General features: G+C 36.6%; 2 protein-coding genes and 1 non-coding gene across 7 annotated transcripts; 2 read left to right on the top strand and 1 right to left on the bottom strand.

Annotated features, from left to right (window-relative positions):
* Positions 1 to 1,064: 1,064 nt before the first annotated feature.
* Positions 1,065 to 15,816, bottom strand: LOC127851107 (reticulon-4-interacting protein 1 homolog, mitochondrial-like). Of its 2 annotated transcripts, none has more exons than XM_052384643.1 (11): positions 15,739 to 15,816; positions 14,273 to 14,510; positions 12,492 to 12,608; positions 11,554 to 11,702; positions 11,169 to 11,237; positions 9,731 to 9,855; positions 8,536 to 8,584; positions 7,869 to 8,005; positions 6,683 to 6,860; positions 4,245 to 4,340; positions 1,065 to 1,616 (listed from the first exon to the last, which is right to left on the bottom strand). In XM_052384643.1, exons 2-11 carry the CDS (start codon positions 14,478 to 14,480, stop codon positions 1,506 to 1,508), a joined length of 1,239 nt encoding a protein of 412 aa, XP_052240603.1. In that variant the 5' UTR covers positions 14,481 to 14,510; positions 15,739 to 15,816; the 3' UTR covers positions 1,065 to 1,505. The 2 variants fall into 2 exon arrangements, with proteins under 2 accessions (XP_052240603.1, XP_052240604.1); XM_052384644.1 differs by lacking the exon at positions 15,739 to 15,816 and adding an exon at positions 15,454 to 15,731.
* LOC127851978 (U12 minor spliceosomal RNA) lies at positions 2,223 to 2,376 on the top strand. Its single transcript, XR_008036089.1, has one exon. It is a non-coding gene; the product is annotated as a U12 minor spliceosomal RNA (small nuclear RNA).
* LOC127851106 (sodium-dependent glucose transporter 1-like) lies at positions 15,796 to 23,949 on the top strand. 4 transcript variants are annotated; one of them, XR_008035668.1, is made up of 5 exons: positions 15,796 to 15,884; positions 16,280 to 16,360; positions 20,894 to 21,185; positions 21,721 to 23,074; positions 23,237 to 23,949. XR_008035668.1 is itself a non-coding variant. In XM_052384640.1 (4 exons), the coding sequence occupies exons 2-4, from the start codon at positions 16,289 to 16,291 to the stop codon at positions 22,692 to 22,694; spliced, it is 1,338 nt and encodes a 445-aa protein (XP_052240600.1). In that variant the 5' UTR covers positions 15,796 to 15,884; positions 16,280 to 16,288; the 3' UTR covers positions 22,695 to 23,949. The 4 variants fall into 4 exon arrangements, 3 of the variants coding, with proteins under 3 accessions (XP_052240600.1, XP_052240601.1, XP_052240602.1); XM_052384640.1 differs by having other exon boundaries at positions 21,721 to 23,949; XM_052384641.1 differs by having other exon boundaries at positions 15,800 to 15,833; positions 21,721 to 23,949.
* The last annotated feature ends 1,053 nt before the right edge of the window (positions 23,950 to 25,002 follow it).

The raw sequence follows: 25,002 nt of genomic DNA, 5'->3' as shown, positions 1-25,002 counted from the left end.
GCAAACATTAAGTATTTCAGAGAGAGCCCTAAGAGAAGACGGCTAGTTCCGAACAAACCATTGTAAAGCGAAACAAGGTGTAATGCATACGAATCTTTGCTAACCATTTCATCGAAATACGCCGTCAGTTAAAATATAAAGCGCAAAACGAACAGAATACAATAGGACGACAGACTGCACATCAGCTATGGACGGCAAGGGGAACGGCGACATTTGTGATAACGCTCCACATAATAGCCAAATATTCGTCCATTTTAGAGCCCATCACGCAAGTACTTCAGGCTGTTCAATTAGACATAATCAGTGTCAAAAAACACGTTGATAAATTGACATCGATGTTCACCGATCATCTAGAAAATGCAGATTCGATTTTCGCGGAGGATATATTCGGCCCGGCATTAAAAACAGCCGAGGATATAGGTGACAATACCACGGCAATGTGGCCGTCAAGTAACCGAGCAAATGTTGGTGGAACCAGTGAAGAATGATATCGACGCACGATTTATATTCCGTACATGGACTCACTGATCCAGTCTCTAGGAAGCCGATTTTCATAATTTAGTATGCCTGCGTTCATGTTATATCAACTCCATCCGAACCACATCAAAATTTCTATCGATCAGACTATAAAGATACAGTCCTAACCATGGACGAATTTTAAAAAATCGATAATTTTGAACAAGACGCAATGTCATGGTACAACAGGAACAAGAATGAATCATGTTTAAAACAATGTTTTGAGAGTTAATAAATTGTGCAATAACCGCATCCATGACTTGTTTACATGTAAATGGGAGTTGATGTTCGTGTGAAACTAACCAGGGGTCATTCTGACCCAAATTGTTCAATTCAGGAATCATAATTGTACACGTATAGATTTTTTCCATATTTAACTATCTTTTTCGCTCATCGATTTTTCAGGGGGGGGGGGTCAGCTGACCCCATTTGCCCCTATGTGCGGACGCCCCTGTTTATTTGTGAGATTAAGCATCAAATTACACGTGAATCATCAAACACTACTCGTCAAAACAACTATAAGAACACCAGAAAAACACACATGAAAATCATGCTCAACAAAATTATTGTATCAAAGTACATGTAAAACTATTTTAACTCATTGCACCAAAACAGCGAAGCGAATTTAGTCCAGCCTATACTCGCTCTACTATAGAAGAGCGCCAATCAATCACCGTTTTGTCCAGCCCATGTTTCAAGCGTGCACGTTGATTTAACAGCTTTTGCATGCCCATATTTCAAGCAAATACGGTACAGTTTGTCAATTACTGTTTTACGCTGACAGCATTTCACACGCGCAAGTCAATCACGGTTTTTGCATTTATGTTTCAACCGCGCATATCAATCACGATTTTGTTCCGACCATGTTTCACTTGCGCATATTAATCAAGCTTTTGTCCCGCCCATGGTTCAAGATGCATGTGAATATCTGTTTTGTTCCGTCCATGTTTCAAAATGCATGTATTAAACTGTTTTGTCCCGTCCACGTTTCAAGCACGCATGTCAATCACTGTTTTGCCCCGTCCATGTTTCTGTTCAACCTTCTCGTAAGCCAGGGGTAACTCGTCCAGTTTGAACACTTTATCGATGACGGGCTGAATCTGGAAAACAGACAATATATTGTTCTTTATGTTATATTATAGTATAATACAGGAAAAGAGACAATATATTGTTCTTTATGTTATATTATAGTATAAAACAGATGCTAAACAGAATGAGATGAAAACAGACAGTAGAAAGGGTCGAAGCAAACTGGCAGTAATAAGTATACTTTGAAATACGCACAGGCAGTCATAGCAAACGATGCTGATTATTGTTTGGTTTTGTTTAGTTCATTACGTATAATCTTTGTTTGCATTATACATATTATCCAATTCAATTTTCGTGGTTTAAACAAGTCAAAAGAACTCGAATGTTCTTACAGTGTAACGTTTAGCGAACGCTGTATAGATTAACACTACGTTCAGCAAACGATTTTCTTTTTGCATTTACCTCCCTTACACAAATTACAACCATTATCATATACGATATATTAACTCCCTTGTTGAATAGAAACTACACCAATGGCCTATAAATCACGTCATAAACAAATATTTTCTTCCAGAACAACTAAATACAATTAATTTAGCTGCCTCTAATTCAATAAAAGGCAATACTACCTGAATATAATTCCTCGATTTATAAACAAAATAATGCCGTTAATGGGTATGCCTTAAACTAATGAGTAAGGAAAATAATGGGCCTGTAGGAGTACAGGCCTCAGAGTACAAATATCTCTGAAGAATTTCTGTGATGGCACAGGTCGCCCCTGAGTGACCCACTTACTTTCGTGGGATGCTCACGGAGTAGTGATCTTGCCTAATTAATCAACAAATACATAAACACAATGCAAAATTAACTAGTTAATTTTCATACATAATAACAATACAAAATAAACTAGTTTGCAAAACAGGGTTCACTAAACATGCATATAAATCACACAGAAAGCCAGGTGGAATGCATGTGCGTAATGAGTAATCAATGATCAGCCTGTGTAGGGATGATCCTTTCCGCTTGGAATGGATTTTTGTTAAAAAGAGAATCCTCTAAACGTATAATTCCTTTGTAGTGAAAAGTGCTGTCAGTGATCAGCCTGTGTGGACTGCACAGGCTAATCTGGAATAAAACTTTACGAAACTGATCAGTAAAGTTTTCCCCAGAGGTTGCTTAACTGCTTAATTACTAGAATCAATTTGCACTAAATTGAATGATGTTGCCAAGCAAAAAATACAGTTAAAAAATTAAGTGTATGATACACATGCTTTACAATAGAAGAACTATCCCTACTAAAGGAATATAATAATATCAGTATAATAACAAGGGCTGTTTGTAAAACATGCATGCCCCCCATATGGGCTCTCCGTTGTAGTGACAGCCATTGTGTGAATATGTTTTTTGTCACTGTGACCTTGACCTTTGACCTAGTGACCTGAAAATCAAAAGGGGTCATCTGCCAGTCATGATCAATGTACCTATGAAGTTTCATGATCCTAGCCATATGCGTTCTTGAGTTAAAATCCGGAAACCATTTTACTATTTCAGGTCACCGTAACCTTGACCTTTGACCTAGTGACCTGAAAATCAATAGGGGTCATCTGCGAGTCATGATCTATCTACCTATCAAGTTTCATGATCCTAGGAATAAGCGTTCTTGAGTTATCATCCGGAAACCATTTTACTATTTCGGGTCACCATGACCTTGACCTTTGACCTGGTGACCTCAAAATCAATAGGGGTCATCTGCAAGTCATGATCAATGTACCTATGAAGTTTCATGATCGTAGCCATTAGCGTTCTTGAGTTATCATCCAGAAACCATTTTACTATTTCAGGTCACCGTGACCTTGACCTTTGATATAGTGACCTGAAAATCAATAGGGGTCAACTGCGAGTCATGATCAATCTACCTATCAAGTTTTATGATCCTAGGCAAAAGTGTTCTTGAGTTATCATCCGGAAACCATTTTACTATTTCGGGTCACCGTGACCTTGACCTTTGACCTAGTGACCTGAAAATCAATAGGGGTCATCTGTGAGTCATGATCAATGTACCTATGAAGTTTCATGATCCTAGACATAAGCGTTCTTGAGTTATCATCCGGAAACCATTTTACTATTTTGGGTCACCGTGACCTTGACCTTTGACCTAGTGACCTGAAAATCAATAGGGGTCATCTGCGAGTCATGATCAATCAACCTATCAAGTTTCATGATCCTAGGCATAAGGGTTCTTGAATTATCATCCGGAAACCATTTTATTATTTCGGTTCACTGTGACCTTGACCTTTGACCTAGTGACCTGAAAATCAATAGGGGTCATCTGGGAGTTATGATCAATCTACCTATCAAGTTTCATGATCCTAGGCCTAAGCGTTCTTGAGTTATCATCCGGAAACCATTTTACTATTTTGGGTCACCGTGACCTTGACCTTTGACCTAGTAACCTCAAAATCAATAGGGGTCATCTGCGAGTCATGATCAATGTACCTATGAAGTTTCATGATCCTAGGCCCAAGCGTTCTTGAGTTATCATCCGGAAACCACCTGGTGGACGGACCGACCGACAGACCGACCGACATGAGCAAAGAATATACCCCCTCTTCTTGGAAGACTGCACATGCTAATTTGGAACAGCACTTTGCATTAATGCATTAAGCCCCATTTTTCTGTAGCAGGGTTCATATTATTACCTTTCCAGAGTCCACTAAAACAGCAACCTTTTTGAGTGCTTCACCGTTTGGTATAAAGAAGGCCCATCTGTAACTAGTAAGCCCCTTTGATATACCCTAGAAAAAAATAAAAATAATTATATATTTATGGTAGTTTATCAGTCCACAAATTATGATAAGGAGTATTGATACATGGTGAATAAATCAGACCATGTGAGTGTTATGCAGTGATGTCATTGGCGACACTGTAATCACTGTAGAAAAACATAAGTGGAATATTAATTCTCGGACTACTTACTGTGTGCACACATATACACTTCTTAATTGATTCAGTGAAGTTAACTACCCAGTATTTGTAAAGTACTCTTGGCTTTCAATTGATCAGTACACCACAATAATAAAATCAATCTATGCAGGTGATGTTGGTGGTGAAATCACTAGGTAAAACAACATTAAGATATGAATACATGTATTATAGAGATAATCAGAGAGGCAATCTGTCTTTTAAAGTAAAATGTACTGAATAACAGAGAACAAGAATATTTTACAGTAAAACTTAATGGAAATGAGAAAAAGTAAAAAAATACTATTATTTAATGTAATATACTGAATTCCAAAACAAGAGGGCCTGAAAGGCCCAAAGTCGCTCATCTGAAATAACAAGATATTATTGGGACAAATCTTCTGACCATGTTTCATGAGCATCGGAAAATATAAGTGGCCTCTAGAGTGTCAACAAGGCTTTACTATAGCCATATAAGGAAAAATGCCCCGCCCCCTGGCAGCCATGTTTTTCAACCAACCGGCATCATTTTTTTAACTCGTTCAAGATATTATCGGGATGAATCTTCTGACCAAGTTTGATGAAAATCGGACAGTAAATGTGGCCTCTAGAGTGTTAACAAGATTTTATTAAAGCCATATAAGGAAAAATGCCCCGCCCCTTTGAAGCCATGTTTTTCAAGCAAACATAATTATTTTCAAACTCATCCAAGATATCATTGAGACCAATCTTCTGACCAAATTACATGAAGATTGGAAATAAATGTGGCCTCTAGAGTGTTAACAAGGTTTTACTATATATAAGGAAAAATGCCCCGCCCCTGGTGGCCATGTTTTTAAAGCAACCAAAACCATTTTCAAACTCATCCTAGATATCATTGGGACAAATCTTCTGACCAAGTTTTATGATGATCGGAAAATAAATGTGGCCTCTAGAGTGTTAACAAGATTTTACTATAGCCATATTAGGAAAAATGCCCCGCCCCCTGGCGGCCATGTTTTTCAACCAACCGGCATCATTTTCGAACTCTTCCAAGATATTATTGGGATGAATCTTCTGACCAAGTTTCATGAAGATTGGACTATAAATGTGGCCTCTAAAGTGTTAACAAGATTTTACTATAGCCATATATAGCCATATAAGGAAAAATGCTCCGCCCCTTGGCAGCCATGTTTATCCAGCAAAAGTTACCATTTTCAAACTCATCCAAGATATCATTGGGACAAATCTTCTGAGCAAGTTTCATGAAAATCGGAAAATAAATGTGGCCTCTAGAGTGTTAACAAGGTTGAACTATAGCCATATAAGGAAAAATGCCCCGCCCCCTGGCGGCCATGTTTTTCAACCAACCGGCATCATTTTCAAACTCGTCCAAGATATTATTGGGATGAATCTTCTGACCAAGTTTCATTAACATCAGACAATCAATGTGGACTCTAGAGGGTTAACAAGATTTTACTATAGCCATATATAGCCATATAAGGAAAAATGCCCCGCCCCTTGGCAGCCATGTTTTTCAAGCAAACATAACCATTTTCGAACTCATCCAAGATATAATTACGGCCAATCTTCTGACCAAATTTCATGAAGATTGGACAATAAATGTGGCCTCTAGAGAGTTAACAAGGCAAATGTTGACGCCGCACAACGGACAAAAGGCGATCACAAAAGCTCACCATGAGCACGTTGTGCTCAGGTGAGCTAAAACTACAAAAAATGTAATAAAGTGTTAGGTTTTGGTGCCAAAATGCAAATATCATTTTTTTACAGCAAGGAACGACAATTTTCATTAATAAAGTCATCATAAAAACATTAATGACCTTCCTTGCAAGGATGCTTGAATAACCTATCGCACTGAAAAAATCTAAAACAAATATGCTCAATATGAGCCCCGCTTTGGGAGAAGGGTTTGAATGCTTTTGCATGAAGTGTTGTCCCATATTGGCCTGTGCAATCTGCACGGGCTACTAAAGGAAAACACTTTCCGCTTTTATGGAATTGTTTGTATAAAGCAAAGTTTATCTTAGCAAGACTCCAGTTTAGGTGGAAAGTGTCGACCCTGAATAGCCTGTTCAAATTGCACAAGTTAATCTGGGACGACACTTTGCACAAATACACTATCCCTGTTTCCGAAGAGTGTGACTCATATCTTTGATATCATTTCAGTCGGTGGTACCTTAGTTATTCCAAAGTTTAAGTCGACAGCAGATTTTGCCATTCCAGCAAGGAAACCGTGCTTATCAGCGTTAGGTAGCAGGGGGAATACTAAGGTGACGTAGTTATGGTAGGGACGCAGAAACTTCATGGTGGCCTCTTGGGCTTCCCCTCCCACTGGATCAAGTATCAGGTCCAACCTGCCAGTGATAATTGCAGTGCATTTTGAGTGTCGCATTGGTCTTTGATTTATTGATTTTGGGCAAGTCTGTTCTCAAATATTCAAAAATTCTCGTTACCAGTAATTAAATTCGAGATAAGGATTCAATGGAATTAAAGAAGATTATATTGTGTCAACTTTAAAGTTGTTTCTCAATATATATATATTTCTCTAAAAATGGAAATCAAAATCAGTAAAAGCACCGTAAATCTGTCATACAACAAAAAAGATTGATTTCGAAAAATTCCTCTAATCACAGCACAAAACTAGAGATTGCAAGTTACTAATCCCACCTACATCAGCGCTGCATATTTGCAAGTTCTAATAATCATGTCATAGAAATTCAAAAACAAAACAAGAGATGTGTTTGTCAGAAACACAAAGCCCCTTATTGCACCGCTTTGAAATAAAATTTCAATATATCATTTGGCAGGTTTAAAAATTATCTCCCTTTTAAAGCTTATTACTTCCCTGGATTGTATTTTTTGACTTTTGACTTTGAAGGATGACCTTGACCTTTCATCTCTCAAAATGTGCAGCTTAATGAGATACATATGCATGCCAAATAGCCAAATATTAAGTTGCTATATTCAATATTGCAAAAGTTATGGCCAATGTTAAAGTTTTCGGACGGACACACAGACAGACAGATAAACAGACTGACAGTTCAACTGCTATGCCACCCTGCCGGGGGCATAAAAAAACACACAAAAAACGGGCATACAAATGTAACTCATTCAAACCTAGATTATTAAATATTACATACATACAAATTACATACCATACACAGAATTGCATGCAAGGTTGAATATAATATGTTTAAAAGGGTTAGCATACTTGGTCTGACCATTTGTTTCTAAGAATAGACAGACAGTGTTAATGGTGAATTAAAACCCACTTTACTTTGTCTAAGGGATGGGTTGGTTGCAGGGGGATTACTATTTAAAGCTCTTTAATCATGGTTTACAGCAGAAGTGTGACAACTTACTTCCCAATATCTCCAAGACGACTCAGGACGTCCTCAGTTCTGTAGTCTATCACATGATCAGCGCCGATATGCTTCACAAGGGCCACTGCATCAGTTGAACAGGTCGCCACGACCTCACCACCCCACGCCTTAATTAACTGAGACAGAGACGGAACATACAGTAAACTATTTTCTTTAAAATAAGGAACAAGTACATGATTTAAGCATACCTATTTGTTTTATAATTTGAAGAAAGCATTTTGGAAGCTGCCCTTGAAATATTTTGGTCATTTCACCATTGAAAATTTTTTATAACATACAAATAATAGTAAACTGTACGCAAAATTGAGTTATCATTCTGCTATCATATCATGTAAAAGAAATGATTTGTATTTTTTGCCAAAGTGAACACCAATTAAATTAAAAAATTAAAAGTCCTTTTTCAACAAACACTAACATTATACACTTATGAAGTAGCTATGCATTAATTGAACAATATCCATGTTAAATAAAGAAATTGTACTATCTCTATTTATATACAAATTTCAGCTTTAAATGTCATGAACTAGCAATAGAAAACAATGTTATTTTGCATATAATGGTTCAAATTAAAGAATAGATGAAAGTTACAGCAGTTTTCAGTTGCTAGTGTACAGGTGACACCAATATTGTATTCTATTGTACTCACTTGCACAGCAAAAGTTCCAATGCCACCTGACCCTCCATGAATTAAAACCCTTAAATATAACATATTAAATACTGTTCAATGAAATATCCAATAATCAGTGATAAACTGGTTTTCATGCTTATTTACATTACGTAAAAATAATAACAACCTAAATCCATGTGATAATGTATTTTCATATAGACTTTTGTGACATTATATATTTTGTCAGTACTAAATATGTTGATATTTGTTGATATATGACACAAAAAATGTGTTTTGGTTGGTACATGAAACAGCCAGGATTGTGGATCCAATTGCAAAGGTTTGCATTCATGCATAAGAAAATAGAATGTTCTTAAAGAAAAAAGAACACATGATTATTATTGTCCATCATCCAGGCTTATTTATTACTTTTTCATTTTCAAGTGATTGTAAATTATTTTGAAATCCAATATAACTTTCCTATCAAATGAGCAAAGGCAAACAAAGATTTGGCCTCTAAATTTTGTTCTTGGCCTGTACATTTTCTGAGAAAAATACCATTTACTTTACGCATTAAATTCTGAAAGAACAAGAGATGTGTTTGTCAAAAACACAGTGCCCCCTATTGCACTGCTTTGACATAAAATTTCAATATATCATTTGGCAGGTATAGAAATTATCTCCCTTTTAAAGCTTATTACTTCCCTTGGATTGTATTATTTTACTTTTGATGGTGAAGGATGACATTGACCTTAACATTTGTTTCAGATTATATTCTTTAACAAAATATTACTTCCCTCGTGAAAATGATCTGTACCTGCCAAATGAAATAAAATAGAAATTATCTCCCTTTAAAGCTTGTTACTTCCCTTGAATTTTGTTTTTCGACCTTTGACCTTGAAGGATGACCTTGACCTTTCAACACTCAAAATGTGCAGCTTCATGAGATACACATGCATGCCAAATATCAAGTTGCTATCTTCAATATTGCAAAAGTTATGGTCAATGTTAAAGTTTTCAGACGGACGGACAGACTGACTTACACACTGACTGACTGACGGACGGACAGTTCTACTGCTATATGCCACCCTATCGGGGGCATAACAAGTGGCCATCTGAATTCTAAAAGCTAATTAATAAATCTGAATACTAAGATGTTTTACACTTAAATACTTAAAATCTAGCACTGAAACAATCAAACTATCAATTTACTTTCATTTGCTTTTGTTCCCACCTTTTATCATGGAAACTGTTCTCCCTCATGTGTCCCATGGTGATGAGTGCAGCCCAGGTTGTCGTGGCAACATATGGAAGAGACGCAGCCTCAATGTGAGACAAAGAACTGGGCTTCTTGGAAATCTGAAGTAGTAATCAAACACTGTATAACAAGCGAAACAATATAAAAATAATTATTTCCACAAAGAAATAACATCGTCTATTTTAAATCATAGAGCGTTTTTTGTTTGTTGTTGCTTTTATTTTTTTTCTTTTATTTCCACTTTTGCCAAGAACTCAAAAACAGTGTCTGTTGTTGCAAGCATTTTGGTTTTTCTGTCAAAAAGTTACCAATATTTACTTTTACTACGAGGTTTGAAATGAACAAATCGAAGTTTAAAAAATTAAAGATGATCTGACTCACGATAATGACTCTATGAGTTTTTAAGGAGTTTAAAGCGAGATGATACCATTTTTATATGTGTTAAATTGTAATTTATTGATAAAATTATGTTACAATAACATACAATAGGCAAGAAAAACTATACATTGAAGAAGAATTTCATAAAATGCAGCAAAGACAAATAAGCGTCCTGAGCCGATTGTGACGAAGATATTTCGTTCATATTTTCCTACAATAACCGAAGTATTCGTCTTTTTATAAGGATCGGAGTTAGTCTTCGTGTGTCATATGCATATACATCATTGCACATCGTACATGCATGATATACATGCTGGCAAATTCAACTGTACAGACATTTTCAGTTTCAGAATTAAATATGTGGCTTGTTTCGCATTTTTCTACACATGTTCTTCTTAACTTTTATTTTAATTTATATTGAAATATATGTATAAGTTTTTTACACATCTTATCACGGTATTTTTATATAAATTCATAAATACAATGTATTTGACAACATCGTATAATCTCGCTTTAATAAACGAGACATTTTACAAGGGAAGTAACTTTACACAGAAACTTTAGCTTAAGCAGTCAAGGGGATAAAACAAACACAGGTAATTTTGATTTGTATAGAGTATTTCAATCAATTTGTAATTCTTATCGCTTAGATGTAGAGAAAACTATGCAAATTGTGAATTTTGGTGAACTGTTAAAACTTTGTACCAGATAATCAATAATACCCAAAACTCAGATAATATTAGTTACACCGTTAGTAACTGTCGGTGTATGGGATATACACCCTCTGTAATTCGCTCGAGTATGGTATTAAATTACTGAGGGTGTATATCCCATACACCCTCAGTTACTAACGGTGTAACGATTATATCTCAACCGACTACTCGATAACTCAGGTAGTATGGAAATTACTCGGGGTGTATGGAAAATACTCCATGGGCAGGTGACCGCTCTAAGCCACAGATTAGGTCATTTTTGTAGGAGGTGAGATATTCAGTAATACCCCAAACTGTACATGCATACATAAGGTATGTAGTACCTCATTCTCTCCAGCAATACAGAACTGGGCGTGTGTTCCCTGCCTCTGCCCTGCTAGTGCTCCCCAAACCTTCAATGATAAAAGTCTTGTTAGTCTTTGAAGCAGAATGGCATTCCAAAATATTTGTATTTCTGCACATTCTGTATTCTGACAGAGTTTATTTCACTTTTCTGCTGATTGTCATTAGGTGCAAAACTTCACATTCTTTTTTTAAATAACGTGTGTTTATTTTGTTCAGTTTGAAATAAAATGTATGTCTATAAACTATTCACATGTCCTTTCAAAAGAACAACAAAATACAATTTAGGAAACATTTTGATTTAAATTATATAAAAGCAATTAAAGTTTATAACTGCCTAACACACCAACAATGTCAATAAATCACCTCATCTCCAGGCTTATAGCGTGTTACAAGATGACCGGTCTGTCGGACGATACCTGAGAAGTCCCGCCCTAGTGTCAGTGGGAACTCTGAACCAGACCCCCTGCCCAGCCAGGTCCTCATCTTGTTAATGAGATTCCTGCCGTATCCTCCTGGAATAGTATGAGTCGTTCTGAGAAAACTGGGCTTAATGCATAATTATGCGTAGTGTCATCCCAGATTAGCCTGTGCAGTCCGCACAGGCTAATCAGGGACGACACTTTCCGCCTTAACTTGATTTTCGGTAAGAGGGGACTTCCTTGAAACTAAAAATACCGTAAAAGCGGAAAGTGTCATCCCTGATTAGCCTGTGCGGACTGCACAGGCTAATCTGGGATGACACTTTACGCATAAGCAATATGCCCAGTTTTCTCAGAACTTGACTCTATTTATAAACTATGAGGTCATTATTCCCCATGAAAAGCGTCATTGGAAATCAAGTGTTTTTTCAGCAACATAACAATCAATCCCTATAAACCTCATTTAAATAACAAGTAATATTTTATTTGCTATTAAGGAGAGTTGAAAATACCTAATGAGTTTACATATGGATCCAAATTAATGGAATATAAGTAAGTACATGCCCAATTTATCAACATTTGTTAATATTTATAGGAATGAGAATAAGGATGAAACAGGTTTAAATTATTCACTATAAGAGCAGCAGAGCACATGTCAGTAATTATACCTATGATGGCAAAGTTGTTTAATGAAAAGCAGCTGATACAGACAGTCGGAGAGCATCGCTTAACCTATGGGCTGTATAAGGCAAAACTAATCCAAATGTTAATTGTAACAAAGTTACTTTAAAACACTTAATCAAGTCTACATAACAGAAAGTTAGGAAATCTGAAATGAAAGATTGTATCTCTTCTTTGTTGGAAAGTAAATCCATATAGCACCTCTCATAACAACATCAATTGGGTTGACACTGGCAGCCTGGATCTCTATCAGAAGATCTTTAGGACTTGTGATCTCAGGGATTTTTGCTTCCTCTGACAGCGTTAATTCTTCATTGCCTGAAACAGTTGTGCATATGCCATACCAATAATAATGGCAGATTTATTTTTAAATGTTACTTTAAGGTACATCTTCATTCATCATCATTATGGTATATGCCAACAATCAGTCAATTAATGGACTATATTGCATAGTGCAGATAGACTTAAAACTTTTTAATCACCTCATCTATGATACAAGTACTTGCAGTTATACTTTGTAAGTTATTTTCATACAAAGAGTCTTAATAACGATATCTACTTTTACTTTGGAAAGCAAATTCTGACCTTGAAACAAAAACAATTCAAACTAGAAATGGCGCGGCAGAGGCCGACGCGTATCCCCACGCCGAATGTTTGACCTAGGTGTGCCCCAGGGTTGGTAATGGGGCCATGCATAGCTGAGATTGACCGTATTGTCATAAGAGAAGTTCATCATCAATTAGAAGTGAATTGGTGTAGAAATGAAGAAGTTATAGTAAAAGGCAATTTTGGGTGGGTGTGACATATGTGGGCAGGGCGCCCCAGGGTTTGTAATTGTGCCATGCATAGTTGAGATTGACCATATTGTCATAAGAGAAGTTCAGTATCAATTTGAAGTGAATCGGTGTAGAAAAGAAGAAATTATAGTAAAAGGCAATTTTGGGTGGGTGTGGTCTATGTGGGCGGGGCCCCAGGGTTGGTAATGGGGCCATGCATAGTTGAGATTGACCGTATTGTCATAAGAGAGGTTCAGTATCAATTTGAAGTGAATCGGTGTAGAAATGAGGAAATTATAGTAAAAGGCAATTTTGGGTGGGTGTGGTCTATGTGGGCGGGGCGCCCCAGGGTTGGTAATGGGGCCATGCATAGTTGAGATTGACTGTATAGTCATAAGAGAAGTTCAATATCAATTGAAGTGAATCGGTGTAGAAATGAAGAAATTATAGTAAAGGCAATTTTGGGTGGGTGTGGTCTATGTGGGCGGGGCCCCAGGGTTGGTTATGGGGCCATGCATAGTTGAGATTGACCCTAATGTCATAAGAGAAGTTCAGTATCAATTTGAAGTGAATCCGTGTAGAAATGAAAAAATTATAGTAAATGGAATTTTTTGGTGGGTGTGGCCTATGTGGGCGGGCGCCCCAGGGTTGGGATTGGGGCCATGCATAGTTGAGATTGCCCCTCATGTCATAACAAAAGTTCAGTATCAATTTGAAGTGAATCCGTGTAGAAATGAAAAAATTATAGTAAATGGAAATTTTTGGTGGGTGTGGCCTATGTGGGCGGGGCGCCCCAGGGTTGGGAATGGGGCCATGCATGGTTGAGATTGACCGTATTGTTATAAGAGAGGTCCAGTATCAATTTGAAGTGAATCAGTGTAGAAATAAAGAAGTAAATGTAAAATAACCTAAAAAAATGAGTGATAATTTCTGACGCGGCCCCACCCCAACCGCTATAACTTTTGACCCAGGGGTCAGATCAAAATTCCAAATAGTGCAGGGTCGCACATATGCTCATAGCTACCATGTGTGTAAGTTTCAAGGTTCTAGTGCTTTTAGTGTAGGAGGAGATAGTGGCCAGGACGGACGGACAGACAGACAGACGGACGGACGGACGGCGGAGATAACCACAATATCCCCACCTTTTTTTCAAAAAGCGTGGGGATAAATACAAATTCAAAGGAGTGAACATGTAGAAGTAAATACCTCCATACTGGTAAATGTACCAAGCTTTCATCCTTCTTTTTGGTTTCTTCTTCTCAACTGTGGTTATTTTGTTTTCTGTTTGTGTGCTATAACATTTTTGGCGGCCTTTTTGAAAAGTGCAGGCTGTACTTTTCTCATGAACTTCTAAGGCATTTCTAAGGTGCACACATGAGCGGAAACAGGGTTGTCTTATCATAGCTGCTTTCATTCAAGTGCTGTAGTGTTATAATTATTTTACCTAAAAGCAGATACAATTTTTTGGCATAAATTGATAGAATGTAAAATTTATTTATTTCCAAAATACATTCAAATGATTATGATAACAAAATAAACATTCAACAGATATTCCTTTAAATGATAATAGCAATGCTCTTAAAACTATACAGATTCATCCTTGCATTTGTGCAGAAAAAAAGTTAGTAAACATATGCACAAGGTGTCAAGCCTTTTCCTCATCATTTTGGGAAAAATACATTTTCTTTATAATAATTCAGATTGAAAGAACAATATGTAATTGAAATAAAATTGAGCTATAATAATCACATGACACTTCCTTTAAAAAAAGTTAAATAAGCCAGGAAAGGGCCTGGATGTACTATAATATTTGTAAGCATGTAACATTTAAATGCTTTGGTAATGGGATTGCATACACTTCTTATGTAGTCTTTTGCACTGGCTTTAAAAGTATATATATATAGCAAGAAATATAAGTACAGTATGAATATACATGTAACAAGAGCACCGCATATTGGGTGCCACGCTTGCCTGCAGGTGCAGTCTTAAATAAATGAAAGCTTGTCAGAATATTTTTTTTAGAGGTCACAGTGACCTTGACCTTAGACCTAGTGACCACAAAATGGGTGTGACATGTAGAACTCATCAAGGTGCCTTTACATAGGAAGTTTTAAAGTTGTAGATGGAAGTACTTTGATTTACGACGGCGGACAACGAGCTGGCTATGACAATACCTGGGGTTTTCTCCGAAAAACAGCCGAGCTAATAATAATAATATAATATGTCTCATTGCCCTAACCTAGTCTAGTAGAGCTGTATCCATGTTAGTAGTAGTACTAACTACTATTACATAACATATATCTGTCTTGGTTATGTAAAACTATAAGTTTGAATATTTTTGCAATGTTGTCTAATTGCAAATAAATGTTATGAAGTGTCTTACTTACTTGCATAAAAGTCGCACTTTTTCTTTATATAATAATCGTTCTTTTATTATGTATAATTATTTTAATCATTTATCACTTTTGACATATGTCCGAAACCCGTCCGAAAATCTATATCCGAACACATTAACAACATTGTTGACCATGCAAGAACGTAAATGCGACTTTGAAAATATCTGCAAACATTACAATTCAGTGGATATGGCACAAACAAACAATTCTCGAATTAACTGCTAAATGTCATTTAGCAGATTTTTGGAAATCATCAATAAATTTTTTCTTACTGACCTTCACATTTAAATGTAAACAACCTTAACCTTTAAATCACATTACCGGCGGTGCGCACGTAAACAAATCCCTTATCGAATGGTCTTTGACACGAAGTAATGCGACCAAATTTTATCTTCATACTTGTTCCTGTCTTCATGATTTAGGCATAGTATTTGATTGTTTTGCTTAGAAATATATGTTTTTTATGAAATGCAGGTCATAAGAAAATTATTTAAATTATAAATCAATCCGCTTGCCATTGTTGTCAGTTAAGTTGAAAACGGGTTAGCGAGTATTTTCCGGACAGTTTTATTTTCCGGACGTTTATTAGTATCCTTGTGTGGGGTATTTTCGACGGTGTAACGCTACTATTGATTCTCATAACAATGCAAAATTATAAAAAAACACAATTCTGTTTTTTCAAAATAATTATATTACCAACAGAAATTAACAAAAACAACTGTTAACATATTTAAGTTTGTTTACTTCTAAAGAAAACGAATATCACTCACTCACGAAAATAACATGATAAACTAAATTTGATGTACATTTACTTCAGTCTCATCAAATGAAGGCAGCTATGACTTCAAGGCGAGACTACCACATCACCATTTTCCTCTTTCTGGCATGGGTTACCAAGGTAATGAAACCAATATCGCCCTAAATGTATCCCATTAAAAGCATTTTTTCGTTAACAAATGTGCTCATTTGCCATGCTGGAGAGAAATTCAATATCTTTCCCTATTACAAGTGAGTTTCAACTATACACCAGTGATATTCTTTTAAAGATCTGTTCAAAGTATAGATGCAACAACTTATTTCCCATTGTAAATAGCTTACAACTGGTTTTGCATAAACAAGTTGTTTCCATTAGCTGGACCAGGACCAATGCTATTTCTGTGTAGACTTTAAATTATATTTTTGGGTATTTCAGATTGAGTTTGGGATTGTTTGTAACTCAATTAACGGAATAGTATATTTGTTTGCTTTTTGGTCATATTCATTAAATTAACTTTAAATTACTTCTAGAAAGTATTTGCAGCCAGATATAAAGACAATGTGTGCACTGTATACATGTATTCTTATTTAATTTGTTAATGAAAACCACTGTATATTCTTATTTAGTTTGTTGATGAAAAAATGGATTTAGGCCTTATGGAACAGGTTCCTGTGTATGCAAAATGTATTTATTTTTTATTCGATAATGTAAAATCAAACATTTTAGTAGCAAGTGAATTTCTTTATTCTGTGAATGGGTATTGTGGCAGCAGAATTAGTAACTTGTGATCGAGTGCACAGCTATCTTTAGACTGCTATGTATGCCTTTTAGATTGCGTTAGTACTTGGCCTGTATTCATCAAACAATTCTTAAAATTAAGACTTAGGATAAAGAAGGTTCTAAAAATTGGTGTATTAAAGAATTGTTTAAATGTTTAATTAAACTTGGTATTAAATGCCTATATCTACATCATTCTTTAAATTCCTTCTGTTGAACATCTACATAATTCTTCATGTATTTTCTTGGATCTAAGTCTTTTCTTTATAAAACAATCAGCTAGTTTAACGTCTTTTCACGTTTGACAAATATCATCCGACTACATTACATCTCAATTGTAAATTGCCTGTATTCACCAACAATGCTAAGACTTATGTCTAAAAGTAACAAATATTCTTAAAACTGTAATTTTTTACAGCTACTTGAAGTTATGTTTAGCAGTGAACACATACAATTTCATTATTCATTGTTGATAAGAATGTGTTCATGATAAAGACATGATATTAGCATGTTAATAATTAAAATTGAGCGTGTTATCTTGGTTTTAAGTATGTTTTTTATTCTTTAATCTAAGAATGAATCCGTTAATACGGTGAATACAAGCAGGGTTGAACTTTTTCGCATTAATAAATGGAGGGAACATACGTAAAAAATGCAGTCACAGTTAATAACTGCTCATGAATATACCAGAACAAAATTATTGCTTGCACCCGCATAAAGTTCCTCAGTAATCTGTATATTAAAAATAAAGTAAGCTTTATTTTTTATCAAGGTACCCGCAGATAAATTTCAAAATAATTTTTTATTCATAGTTGTCCATTTGTCTCTAAACAATGATTATGAGAAGGAATTTAATATCCAAACATAAGAATGACCAAAATTATTTAAATAGCAAGGAAGCCCCCATTTGTGTTCGTTTTTGTGTTCACCGTTGAATTTTTCGCTGTTTTCAACTGTATTTCAGTCTCATCACGGCAATAGTTTTACCAACTCATATTTATTGTGGGTTACCTGGCTTAATTGTATTAAGTGCATAAACATATACCAGTTACTAACAACTGCCCAATATGAATGAGATGCAGGTGGAGAATGGCTGTAGAATAAATCCCCAAACACATTTTGGGATCGGACCGGGGATTGAAGCCGTGATACTTTTTTGTCCAGCGCTCTACCAACGGATCTTTTTAGAATGAGTTTTTTCCTTTATTACTTGCAGAGCGCACAAGCTAATCAAGGGCGACACTTTCTGATTTCATGGTGTTTTTTTTTAAAGAGAGTCTCTGGTACTGGGATGACAATGCATATGCATTAAGCCCTGTATTCCCAAAATGCAGCTTAAATTATCTTTTTATCCCCACGCTTTTTGAAAAAAAGGTGGGGATATTGTGGTTATCTCCGCCGTCCGTCCATCTGTCCGTCCGTCTGTCCGTCCGTCCTGGCCACTATCTCCTCCTACACTAAAAGCACTAGAACCTTGAAACTTACACACATGGTAGCTATGAGCATATGTGCGACCCTGCACTATTTGGAATTTTGATCTGACCCCTGGGTCAAAAGTTATAGCGGTTGGGGTGGGGCCGCGTCAGAAATTATCACTCATTTTTTTAGGTTATTTTACATTTACTTCTTTATTTCTACACCGATTCACTTCAAATTGATACTGGACCTCTCTTATGACAATACGGTCAATCTCAACCATGCATGGCCCCATTCCCAACCCTGGGGCGCCCCGCCCACATAGGCCACACCCACCAAAAATTTCCATTTACTATAATTTTTTCATTTCTACACGGATTCACTTCAAATTGATACTGAACTTTTGTTATGACATTAGGGTCAATCTCAACTATGCATGGCCCCAATCCCAACCCTGGGGCGCCCGCCCACATAGGCCACACCCACCAAAAAATTCCATTTACTATATTTTTTTCATTTCTACACGGATTCACTTCAAATTGATACTGAACTTCTCTTATGACATTAGGGTCAATCTCAACTATGCATGGCCCCATAACCAACCCTGGGGCCCCGCCCACATAGACCACACCCACCCAAAATTGCCTTTACTATAATTTCTTCATTTCTACACCGATTCACTTCAAATTGATATTGAACTTCTCTTATGACAATACAGTCAATCTCAACTATGCATGGCCCCATTACCAACCCTGGGGCGCCCCGCCCACATAGACCACACCCACCCAAAATTGCCTTTTACTATAATTTCTTCATTTCTACACCGATTCACTTCAAATTGATACTGAACCTCTCTTATGACAATACGGTCAATCTCAACTATGCATTGGCCCCATTACCAACCCTGGGGCCCCGCCCACATAGACCACACCCACCCAAAATTGCCTTTTACTATAACTTCTTCATTTCTACACCAATTCACTTCTAATTAATACTGAACTTCTCTTATGACAATACGGTCAATCTCAGCTATGCATGGCCCCATTACCAACCCTGGGGCACACCTAGGTCAAACATTCGGCGTGGGGATACGCGTCGGCCTCTGCCGCGCCATTTCTAGTCTATTAATGATTTGAAAGAAAAGGATAACAGTGATAATAAATTCAAAGTAACCTCACTGACAAGGCAAATAAACAAAATCACGTTTAAATCAATTAAACATCCAATGAGTTCAAAATGTTTACCTTGTGGCATTTTTTAGTAAACATCTAAAACGGACCTTTTCACAGCTTGTCATTAAATACTTAATATTGATAAATGTAAACATTGGATCTTAAAAGCTCCATTAAAAAAAACAAGAATATAATTAAAGAAACAAAAAACGTTACCCTCAACTGGGCTCAAATCAATGACCCCTGGAATAAACCTCTATCGTTTAGACAACTTGGCCATCCGTGCTCATACAATGAGAGATGTATTTTATACTTTATATAAGCAATTCTCATAGTATGAAAAAATATAACAACAACAACAGAACTCCCCCAAAATGCAAAACTATTAAATTGTTTAATTTCGTCAATTTACCAAAACGTGAAAAGGTCCCTTTAATGTCTTAAGACTTGCAAATTGAATGAGTTCAATACACTGTCAGATCTTATATCATGAATAACTTGCAGATTTAGTGGTTGCCTGTTAGCCTGAGGCCAGTAGATTTAAGCCCAGGAAACTCATTTTCAAAAGTTGGTTACAGTTGGGCTTAAAAGCAGGGCAACTAGCTTTTACATAGCTTGAAACAACTCAATCCAATTAAACATAGAATACAAATTGGTGACTGTGAATCAATTAGGCCTAGGAAATGATTCAATTCCGGCTCACAGCAAGACATGATGCATTTAAAGTCTGTCATGTGGCAAAATTGTTGCTCAATAATTTAAAGAAATTTAATAAAGTATTAGATACACATAACACAACATTAACACGATTCTAGGCTTGTTATTCTTTAGCAAGGCAACCAATTCTAAAGATGGTTGCCACTGCAGCAACCAATTGCGAAAAGAAGAGATATATTGTTGTTATTTTGTCTAAGTTATCTCTATAACATAAATACGAGGATAAACAGTGCACCCACATCTCGACCTGTCCTTTAAGACACAATCTTTATAAATTTGAATTAGTTGTGTTCATTTCAAACTTGCGATGTAAAAAACTATAACATAATTTTGAAAACTGAGTTGCGTCTAAGATTATGCAATAGCGAACAACTTCAGTGCCTTCAGCGCTTTGATTTTTTCCCTAAAAAATCTTATAGAACAAACTAACAACGTCGTTCACGTCGTTATTGATTACAAAATGTACCTGTTAATTACATCATGTGGAAATACTGTTCAAAGATTGTATGCACGTTATTACTTACTGCACGTGTATTTCAGAATCAACATCAAGAATCCCTTATATATATAATACAATAAGTTACTATTTCAGGGTTTATATCTTGAAGCACTCGGCCCGGCGATGATAGACCTAAAGCTGCTCTACAAAACCAACTACGAGAGTGTGACGCGCGCGGTCGCCGGCAGAGGCGTCGGTGGCTTCCTGGGGGCGGTTGTCGGCGCGTTCGTGGTGGACAAGTACCAGCGTCATCTGGATCTTTGTTGCGGCGTGAGTACCTCGATAGCCGGACTCTGTGTCGCCATGGTGACGTATGTGCCGTCCATTGACTACGTGTGGCTTTTGTACTGTGTGCTGGGATGCTGCAGTAATCTGGTTAACATTGGTAACCTTTTTTTCATTTATTATACTGCGCTTTTTTACCAGAGCTCCCGGGCTTAGACGCATATAAATCACCCAAAATACACAATTTTGAATTTAATTTATGTTTGAATTCAGACATTTATACAGTTTGCTTTTTTAATCTTACATTCCATTATTTCACCGGACCTTTTACCGCTGAGTCGTGACTGTACAAATTGTATCGAAGACGTTGTCGTTTATAACCTGTTTTTAAACATACTGACAACTTTTATCTTTGTTTACTGTGATTTATTTGAACTTATGAGCTTAAGTTCGAATTTGATGTTCACTTTCGCTGAAAGACAAGTGACAATGTCTAACGTTGACAGCGCGGCGCAGTGTGTTTATACCCGTGCCCTATTCAACTGTGTAAACAGCAAGTGGCTATAGATAATTTAGCACAGTTTATATCCTTTAAGGTTGTTGAATTGTTTTGTATTTAAGTTTAAACGGTCGAAAAATACTGTGTAATATGTAAATGCCTTTAACATATTTACTTGATCCGACGCCCATTCCAGCGGGCACGAAGCTGACGCTAGCAATGTGGCGGGAGAAAAGCTCTACCCTTCTGCAACTTCTGCACATGGGATACAGTGTGGGGGCGCTTCTTGGTCCGATCATCTGCACGCCCTACCTCGCTGTCGTTCAAAAGGAGTCCGGCGAGCATAAGTTCCGAATCCTAAAGGAGACGCAGGTCGATTTCGCGTTTTTGCTAATCGGTCTGTCAACTGTTGCCGTGGCTTTACCGTTTTTTTACTTCCACTACTTTTCTTTCGATCAAACTGATACAAAAAATGACGACCCGGACCAAAAGACGATGAAATTTCGAAAGTCCACGTGGAGAGACAAAATAAATCCAGCTTTCTACGCAAACGGAGATTTTACTTTTGGGTTGGCCGTGTTAACATTTTTCTTCGTGTATTTCTTCACACTAGTGGGCGGGGAAAAGACGTTCATGAGTTTTGTGCGGACCATATCCGTGGATGTGTTCAAATTCGATAAGACGGACGCCTCTATGTTGAATATTCTTTTTTGGGTTTGCTTTACTGCAGGACGATTAACAGGTTCGTTTGTTTCGCATTTTGTTCAAACGAAGACGCTTTTGACTATACTCGTTTCCGTGAACGCAATATCATCGACATTCGTAAATGTGTACGGTCTTTCAAGCGTTAATGCCTTGTGGTTTTCCGCCATTTTGCAAGGCTTCGTGATATCCCCGCTGTACCCGCTCGGCGTTGCCTATGGTAACACCCTTGTGACCGTTTCCGGTTTCTGCCTGATGGTGATCGTGTTCGCTGGGAGTTTCGGGGACATGACGTATCTATGGATAGCGGGCCGACTTTATGACACGTATGGGGCAGGGAAAATATTCGTCATTTTTAACTTCGCACTGTGTTTGTTTGCCTTGACGGTGTGGGCGTTTCAGTTGTTCATCCAGACATACAGAAAAAGCAGTAAAAAGATAATATCACTACCGTTGTTGAAATTATAGACATACAAAACGGTTAAACACGGCCAGTAAGGCGACTAAGTGCGTTATTTTTCGCGCAAAAAATCCAAATATATGCATTTGTCCATGACACTAGGGAACTCTTCCCCTGTCACTACTGATATTGTACTGTGCATAATTATTAACCAGGTTTTCCGAAGGAAAAAACTGGTTATTAGATTGGCGAATGCGGGCGGGCTGGCTGGCTGGCGGGCTGGCTGTCTGGCGGGCTGGCGGAATAAGCTTGTCCGGGCCATAACTATGTCGTTCATTGTCAGATTTTTAAATCATTTGGCACATTTGTTCACCATCATTGGACGGTGTGTCGCGCGAAATAATTACGTCGATATCTCCAAGGTCAAGGTCACACTTTGAGTTCAAAGGTCAAAAATGGCCATAAATGAGCTTGTCCGACCCATAACTATGTCGTTCATCGTCAGATTTTAAAATCATTTGGCACATTTGTTCACCATCATTGGACGGTGTGTCGCGCGAAATAATTACGTCGATATCTCCAAGGTCAAGGTCACACTTTGAGTTCAAAGGTCAAAAATGGCCATAAATGAGCTTGTCCTGGCCATAACTATGTCATTCATTGTGAGATTTTAAAATCATTTGGCACATTTGTTCACCATCATGGGACGGTGTGTCCCACGAAAGAATCACGTCAATATCTCCAATGTCAAGGTCGCCACGACTAAAAATAGATTTAAAAAAAAAAAAACTTACAAAGGGGGTTAATTTTTTTTGGTCATTTCAAAAGTTCAGTTTGAGTTTTCTCCCTTTATCAGATTTTTTTTTCACAATGAAAACCTGGTTTTGTGACAATTTTGTCCCTTGTATTGATTTGTTATCCTAAATTTATCATATTTCAAGTTTGAAGCACAATCATACTACATGGTTTATGGCATATTATTATTACATATAACTGAGTTAACAGCAGTAGTATATATATCAACATACAATATATCGTCACGTTATAAAGATATGTACATCTAAATTGTATACTTTTTCTTTATTTACAAAATTATGTATGCATTTATGGATGATGTATCTTTGTGTAATCTAGTCGTCACATTACGTTCTTTTGTCCTTTTCATGTAGCAGCTGTTCCTATTAATCTCGTACGATCGTATTTAGCACTATTTTACGAACTTTTGGCGTAGTATCTAAGTTATTTCTACCGGTGTATTGGACCAAACATTATTTTCAAGATGTGCGAATTTTGTATGATCTTGATTAAAATTAGTTAAATTGTTGTGTTTGTCTTCATTTGTTGAAAAATGCCCTTGTTGTATTAAGTGTTTATATTCCCAATCAGTGCATCAAAATATTTTGTTTTATACGTTACTGAAAAGCGCAACAGTAATTACACTTTGTACGCTTATTCGTCAGTATGTATGATCGTGTGCATCTTGCTATTCTGCTTCTGTTTAAACTTTGAATAAACCAACAGGATATAATGGATGTATTGTATTCGGAAATCTTTCTTACGGGAAGTACAGTTTTAATTTAAAAATCTGTCTGGAAGTAACTTTAGTTTTAAGTTGCAAGACTTTTCTCTATCTTAAATACGATACAATTCAAGCTAAACACACTGAGAGACTTTTCTAACGAAACACTTTAATAACTTGCATATCTCTGTTATGAGTTGAGAGGTGTATGTAAAAATTAAAATGTAATCATTTGAGTACATTCGGAGGAAGCTCACGATAAAATCATTCATCCGTGACGATTGGATGCTTTAGAACAGGAGGTTTGTATAGTTTCGTCTTTTTTGCTCGAGAAAATGGTGAAACGCAATTTTATTGTCCCCTACAGGTTTCACCGGTTTGCGCCCTGTGCGTCAGTTTGTCTGTCAGTCCGTCACACTTTTCTGGGTCCTGCGATAACTTTTTAAGTTCTCCATATTTTTTTCATGAAACTTGAAATATGGTCAGATGGCAATATGGAGATTATGCACGTCATTTAATTTTGTTCCTACGTCAAGAATTCTGGTTGCTATGGCAATATATATATATATATATATATATATATATATATATATATATATATATATATATATATATATATATATATATATATATATATATATATATATATATATATATATATATATATATATGGTAGAGCCGGAAGGAGACATATATTGCTTGGCAATAGTCTTGTTATAAATGTATTTCAATTTCAAAATTTTAGGCGGGTTATACACCAGGAAAACACATTAATAAAACTGGGTATAATGCATGTGCGTAAAGTGTTGTCCCAGATTAGCCTTTGCAGTCCGCACAGGCTAATCAGGGATGACACT

Source organism: Dreissena polymorpha, chromosome 11, assembly GCF_020536995.1.
Source record: "Dreissena polymorpha isolate Duluth1 chromosome 11, UMN_Dpol_1.0, whole genome shotgun sequence".
Classification (NCBI taxonomy): Eukaryota; Metazoa; Mollusca; class Bivalvia; order Myida; family Dreissenidae; genus Dreissena; species Dreissena polymorpha.
The sequence above is the reverse complement of the archived record's forward strand: the minus strand, read 5'-3'. Positions and strand labels throughout refer to the sequence as shown.

Bases quoted from the DNA above. Each gene is read 5' to 3' on its own strand.
- LOC127851107 (XM_052384643.1), bottom strand. From the start codon at position 14,480: ATGAAAGCAGCTATGATAAGACAACCCTGTTTCCGCTCATGTGTGCAC. The intron at 6,861-7,868 runs GTAAGTTGTCAC...TATCACTGGCAG, and splicing joins CGTCTTGGAGATATTGGGAA to GTTGGACCTGATACTTGATC. The intron at 1,617-4,244 runs GTAATAATATGA...TCTGTTTTCCAG, and splicing joins TTTTAGTGGACTCTGGAAAG to ATTCAGCCCGTCATCGATAA.
- LOC127851106 (XM_052384640.1), top strand. From the start codon at position 16,289: ATGAAGGCAGCTATGACTTCAAGGCGAGACTACCACATCACCATTTTC. The intron at 16,361-20,893 runs GTAATGAAACCA...TTACTATTTCAG, and splicing joins TTCTGGCATGGGTTACCAAG to GGTTTATATCTTGAAGCACT. The intron at 21,186-21,720 runs GTAACCTTTTTT...CGCCCATTCCAG, and splicing joins CAGTAATCTGGTTAACATTG to CGGGCACGAAGCTGACGCTA.